Source organism: Lepeophtheirus salmonis, chromosome 12, assembly GCF_016086655.4.
Source record: "Lepeophtheirus salmonis chromosome 12, UVic_Lsal_1.4, whole genome shotgun sequence".
Taxonomy (NCBI): Eukaryota; Metazoa; Arthropoda; class Copepoda; order Siphonostomatoida; family Caligidae; genus Lepeophtheirus; species Lepeophtheirus salmonis.
In genome coordinates this window covers 10,064,868-10,072,067 of record NC_052142.2, presented here as the reverse complement: position 1 = coordinate 10,072,067, position 7,200 = coordinate 10,064,868, and the positions used below count along the sequence as shown (strand labels likewise).

The 7,200-nt window shown below is 30.9% G+C and overlaps 1 protein-coding gene across 1 annotated transcript; it reads left to right on the top strand.

The window, feature by feature from the left end:
• Positions 1 to 6,523: 6,523 nt before the first annotated feature.
• On the top strand, positions 6,524 to 6,979 carry LOC139906792 (protein TFG-like). Its single transcript, XM_071892170.1, has one exon. The coding sequence runs from the start codon at positions 6,524 to 6,526 to the stop codon at positions 6,977 to 6,979; it is 456 nt and encodes a 151-aa protein (XP_071748271.1).
• The last annotated feature ends 221 nt before the right edge of the window (positions 6,980 to 7,200 follow it).

The following is a 7,200-nucleotide window of genomic DNA, read 5'->3' as shown; positions in this document are numbered from 1 at the left end:
CCCTACCTTTTTTTAGTCATTGAACAAAATATTCAGAGGTCATGAAAAATCTCACTATTAAGATGAAGAAGTCGTTTAATCATCCATAATCCATTAAATATTTTTAGAGAAATTATATTTATATAGCTCCAAATAAAAATTTGTTCATACTGCTCTTTTCGAAGCAAATGAGATAGACACCTCGCCCATTTCTCGAAAACAATTATTAATTTTATAAAAAATTACAAGAAAAAATTCAAATAACCTGGACTCTCCAGCTTGCCCTCCGAGCTATACAATAAATTATTATAATGTCACTCTGATTTGAGAGGGTTGTTCAGAGGCGAAGTTTTAAAACAGGTTTTCGATCTTCGTGATAAATAAAAAAACATCAAAAATCTAAGCTACGGTTTAAAACACTTTTTGTCAACAAAAACCAACTTCACAAAAATAGGAAAAAAAAAGTAGGAAAATGACATTGAACAGGAAACAATGAATAGAATAATAATTTCAGTCAAAAAACAATTTTCTAATTTATCTGACGAACCATTTGCCTTGTCAGAAATGAAGATTTTCCTCAGAAAGCACAAGGGGAGTTCATCGAAATCATTACTAGCGATGTAGCAAATACTGATTTTCTTCAACGTCAGTTACAAAATTTTAGATTAAGAGTTTTCAGTCTTAAGGTGGGTTCGCTCAAGTGCTTACGCACAATTTAGCACGCATTTTTTCTTCGTTTTTATCATTATTATCCTTTTGTAGTCACTTAGTAATAGCCAGTTAATTCGTCTTGAATGAACACTTATGAGAATTCAATCTGTTCAATAGTTTTTGAAGTAGTAACATGAAGGGCAGATTGAATTAACTAGTTAATTCGTCTTGGATTGCTGCAATTCGAATAAAAACTTATTACTGCAATTCAAATGAACACTTTTAAGAATTTAAATTGTTCAATAAAGCCAAATAGTGACATTGTATAGATAATGTGACATATTACTTTATACCTATGGCCTATAAGCACTCTATTGAAGCATTAGATATTACACATGATACTAAATTATTTGGAGCTAAAGTAATTTTAAAGTTGTTTTGAAGATGGTACATGTATTAAACGATCTTTACCCTTAAGCAAGTTAGGAGTAGGTTAGTTCATTGGCGTGGAATTGAGCAGGGTTTAATTTACAAAGGTTATTGTAATAACTTTTTATTTGTGATAAAAAACATCAACAAAAAAATCAAAAAAATATTAATTATAGATTTGGTTTAGCTACATACTAAGAGGATTGTTACGTGACTATCTGTTGATTGTTTACTGTTACTGATTATTTGTTATCTTTGCCATTTGTTGGGTTGTCTGTTAAGTATGCGTAACTGTGGTATTATCGACATACACAATGCATACATAACATAACCTTTTTTTTGTCTCAAACCCAGGAGACTACCAATTTTTTTTTTTTTTTTTTTTTTTTTTTGTCGTTCTTGGGTTGTTTAATTATTGTTCTGGAATAATTTAGGTACTTTAAAATTCGATTTAAATAGACAAATATAAGTAATGAATAACATTATTAATTTGAATTTTTAAAGTATTTGTCCACCAGTATTTTGTTTCCCAATCTCGCAACCAATATCAATGCATAATACACTCATTCTATCTACACTTCACTTCACATACCATTGTAAAATATGCTATTCAAGTGCATTGGTTATTACAAGCGGTCTACCGATGCATCGGAATCGGCAAGAATCGGTATTGTTTGAAGTATTGGAATCGGTTATCGGAATCGGCTCAATACTGTCAATTCTATCGATACCTATCCATAATTATTTATATAAATAATATAACTTATTTGAGCTCATTTTTGAGGACAACATTACGATTACATATTTTAAAAAAATAGCTTTACAAGACGAAGTCGTTTAGATAAACTAAAAAAAAAGAAGAGGGTGGGGAGAGGTTATATAGAAAGATTACACAAATTTACATGTTTGTACAGAAAATTTACTTGAAAGTAAAAATTTAGAAATAACACCGTTTTTAGTATTCTGTACATTTGTATTGTATCATGAGTCGTTCAAAAAGCTCGGTAATGGTAGGAGTTCGGTTGATAGGTTTACTCTGAAACCATTAAGGAACTTTTTCACTAAATATTTCTTTATAGAAAAGTTTGTTGAATAACATTGTTTATAACACAACTGAAATCGAGTCTATATTTTCTTAGTAGTTCGAGTCATCAATATCCGTTCCGGGTAAATTAAAAAAAGATACGAGTCCGGCACGAGCACTGGCTTATACATATTTCATTTGCTAGGGGAAGCATATAAAAATCAGTTTGGAAATAGAGACAGATCAAGATCATTTGATCTCATGTGGGCCGAACTAGTAATTTAATAGAAAATACCCTATTGCGAGTGACGCAACTACCTTTTTTTTATCAGTGAGGCAGTTGAAATTATACCAGAAGCTGAGAGTCGAGGAGGATGACTTATATAACAAAAGAGGGCCGTCAAACTCCCTAATATTAACTAACCAGAAATAAATTGACTCATAAGGACGGAGAGGAATTAACTTTTTAAAATTTAAAAATTTATTAATAACTAACTATAATTGATAAATTTATGCTTTATTTTTCCTATCTGTAATTAATAAAAAGTTAAACATTAAAGAAAGGAGCCAGTTTTGTTATTTGCGTATGAAATTCCGTTATACATAATAAGGAATTGGAATCGTCCATAAAGATTGTATCGAAATCGGAACCGGAATTGGTTGAAAATTTGGAATTGGTAGATCCCTGGTTATTATATTTTAATACAGGAGTAGACTTGCTGCAGAACATGATCTACTTTATGTTTTTGCAAAAACTGCTCGAGGGATTTAAGATCTGGTGAAATAGAAAGAAGCACAGCTTTCTCACATACACTTTTTGGTTTTCACAGTTCAAAATTTTTTATTGTAAAAATATAAAAATTGTTGTGTTGATAAAATGATTATAATTCAATTATCGAAAATTTGTAAATAAAAACATTGTACCATTAAATTTTGAGATATTCATTAGCTAAATTTAATATACAGCCTAGTACTAGTTCATTCCCAAAATGTACAAAAGGAAGATCAACCCAACTAATTTTTTCCTAAAGGTACCTGCAACTTAGCAAATATTATCTAAGGGTCACTAGAAAGATTGGCAATCGCTGAGTTAGAGGCTAGAATAGTTCAAAATTAGATATAAATAAGTTGATTAGATTGCTGACATCTAATAAAATACACTGGATATGAAACATATTGAAATTGGGTCCGTCCTCTAAAATATTAATTATTTATTAAATAATGACCTTAACTATATTTAATTTCGAAACCTTACATCGCATATTAATTATATATTTTATAGGAGAATTAAAAGTTAAACAGAAAAAATCAATCATATGGAACTTTTTTTTGATAGCAAATCTTTTGAAGTTGTAATATAAAGTTTATTCTTTTGTTTTAGCAATAACATTGAGCAAAATAGGAAAATATAAGTTTCCATTTATGACCTTTCATTTTACTAGATTTTATATGCTCAAACACATATTGTTGAACTGTATTCAAGATAACTTGTTAAATAAATTGATTTTTTTAATGTTGCAATGTGTTTTTTCACTTTTTATTTCATAAAATGTTTATCTATATAGTTTTTTTATTACAAAATATGACTGCAAATCAAAATTTTACTCAAAAAAAAAAAAAAAAAAAAAAGGGCAAACCTAGTACGATTGATTTTTTTTGTTCTATGGCTGAAATAACAATAAGAAATATGGGTTTTATATTCATAAATCAGAAATAAGAAGAGACCGTCTATTAGTACAAGAGAAGGGAAGAGTCTATTTTATTTGTTTTTGTTGAAATACGGGAAAAACAGATTTATTGTAGTGATTCGTTATAAGTTCACCATCTAATTTCCTGTATAATTAATTGCCATAAATGAATTAATCTTCAAGTGGGTCTCGCCCTCAATATAACTATCTAAATACATTAAGAAAAATCTAGCCTCAAAGGGTTTAAAAACAAGATTATAAAAGACTTATGATTGTTCATCCAAGCATCCTACTTAGGTAGAAGTAGAAAACCTAATCTTTGGTCTCTTAAGCTGGATCATTCTATACTTTAAGGAATTCATATTTGCAAAGGCGCTAGAAATAATATTATTATTGTTCTTACCAAAAATTTGAACATTGGATTTGCCTTTGCTCACATTCAAGATGAGTTTGCCATCAGGAAAGTAGCAGATAAAGACGGAGGAATCAAAGGAATAATAAGGAGCTTAAAAACTGTGTAAAGACTCTTCAGGAAATTATATTATTTTTGAGAAGAAAGTTATACTCCCCATATGAAGATGTTATAAATGAAGAAATTTATTTATTACTAGAGAAATATATGTAACCATTATCAATCGTTCAAAACTATGTGTTTTTCAAGAATGGTTTAAATAGTGGTAACTTCATACTAAGCATAATCCCTAGGCGTGACTTACCAGGATTTCTTTCACTCAAAGGTTTCAAAACCAGAAGTAGTTATTTAGGTCAACCTAAGGCATGTGCCAAATCTTATAAAGCTGGTCATTTTGTGAAAACCTGCCCCAATAAGTATCACAGGTGGTGGGATTACCTAAAAATTCTAGAAAAGGAAGTTTCTCAAGAAAATGCTGAAAGTCATAATAAAAATGACCCAAAAAGCAGAGACGAAAAAGATTACTACAAATATGGAAAGATATGTTCAGAATAAAGTAATAGATCAAGGGTATAACGGTGATTTTCTAAACTAAAGAAGTCGAAACAGGATATATCTCATGTAATGTGAAAAAACAAGAAGGAAGTCACTCATTGGGGAAGAATGACAAAGTAGTAAAAGAGGAATTGTTTGAAACTGATAAACAGACAAATAATGATGGATCTCAGGAAAATAGTAACCATATTGTTTAAGGGACGAATAGGTCAGTCTTGGTCGTCTTGATCCTGAGGTTAGCTTGCTCAGTTCTGAGAAGGAACTCTGCAAATCTTGATAAAGTTTCCAAGAACGTCTTACCAATCATGAGGTTATCATCAAAGAATCCTATTAGTCCGTTCCTGTCGACTTGTATACCTTTCTCATTAATCTTGCGTATGTTCCAAATGTATTCTTAGATGTCCGCAAAATATTTAGACACTTAAAAGTGGGTTGTAAGATCTTGCAAAACTTTTTAAAAAAAATGGTCTAACTATAGAGACTACTTGTACTTTTTATAGTGGATTGCATCTTATATTATTCTTATTTGCTCTTGTTTTGGTTTTAGTTATATGCTTGTATGTGTGTTCTAAATTCTTTATATGTTTATTTATTTGATTTTTTTACGTGATCCTTTTTACTTCATTTATTTCTTATGTAATTTGTGCATATAAAATGAAAACTTCAATTTAAAAAATTCAAATTATGGTTAATTATTATGAAAATACCCCTCTAAGTAATAATTAAGATATGCTAATTGATACTAATAAATTCAATGAGTCATTTGTACAAACGCTAGAAATAATAAAAGGTATAATTTATAAAAATAATAATATATTCAATTTAGTAATAAAATAGATTTCATTAAAGTAAAATACAAATTTTGTGGGAAATAATAACAGCAATTGATAAATAGTATTGATTAAACAAAACATTCATCTTGTAATTATACACCATAGAATACATGCATATATTATAAAATCTATAATTATTAATGTATAATATTATTGTATTATTTACAGTATTGGGCAACGAATCATGCAGTGTGATTTAAAAAATTTTTAGTGCTTGTATCCCTTATTTTAAGTTACATGAGCTTATTCTATAATCCAATTCGAATATTAGAAAAAAACAAAAAAACATTTGTATTACGATCAATTTCGACGATGGAGATTCAAAAAAACAGAATATCCGACTTGCTCGATGCCCATGTCAAAGTGGCAGAAATTGTCATCGTCGTCGGCCGCTCAGAGAGGCTTGTCTTCAAGGTGAAGAAGCTAAAAAGGATAGCCTGAGCCTCACACAGAGATCTGACAGTGGTTGGTCTCCACAAAATTCGGTCTCCAGCCTTTTTAGACTCGGTAAAAGAGAAATTTGGAATCGGGATCTGATGAGTGAGTTGAGATATAAGAAAATAAGGCAAATGGAGGCATACAAAACCAGGAATCATAGGTTCACGGGTGAGGAACCAATTGAAGCTTATGTAATCTTTCCCCCTCCACCAGTACCCTTGACGTCAACCTCGGCATCAAGGACGCCGAAGAAAATCTGTTTTCTTCATCCGCCTTCTAGTCACACGACATCCGAATGCAAAGTGATTGAAAAACAAATAGCGGAAAAAAAGGATCATCTAACTTCCAATAAATCAAAAGAAAATAAATTTTGACAAATTTAATATTGATAAAAAGGGGAAGAACATAAAGTGTTTCAAGTGTAACAGACTAGGACACTATTAAAGTGAATGCCAATAAGATAATTCAAAAAGCTAAAAATAGGGGAGCATACCCCCTCAACAAAGAGCCCTGAATGTCCCTCTCAAGAACGACATCATTAGTGCTTTCAAAGGAAGGGAATAAAATTAGCAAGTTAATGATAAAAGCCACTCTAGGAAATGACATTCGTCGCGTCTCTGTTCATTACGAGGATCTAACCTATGATGAATTAATTATCATGCTTCTGCGTGTATTTCGAGGGAAGTTTACCAATTATGATGAGATTTTACTCAATTATAAAGATGACGATGGAGATATCATCACGATTTTCGATAGTGCAGATTTGGCTTCCGGTTTGGAGATATCTCCAGTTTTGAAGCTAGCACGAAGAGTAAATGGAGCCTCTGAAGAAAGCATAAAGGCACTTGGGTTAACTGAAAATGGAGAGTTTGTGAAGAATGAACTTCGTCAAATTAGAGATCGTGTGAATAGATTATTGGATTCTTTGGAGGGTTATACTCAGGGTCGAGGAGCACCCAGAAAAAAATGAAAAATAGCTTGAAAAATAAGTATCTAGCCCCTCATCGGGAGATCAAGAGAAACTGTCCATGAATGGAGAACTAAGTAAAGAGTTTGGCCCCACTTGTCAATAATAATACTGCTCCTCAACCTGAGCAACATTTTCTAAATCTAGGGTTACAACATAACCATCAACAACAGCAATTGCTTCAACACTATCAACAGCGTTTACGAAAGCCACCACAATCTATT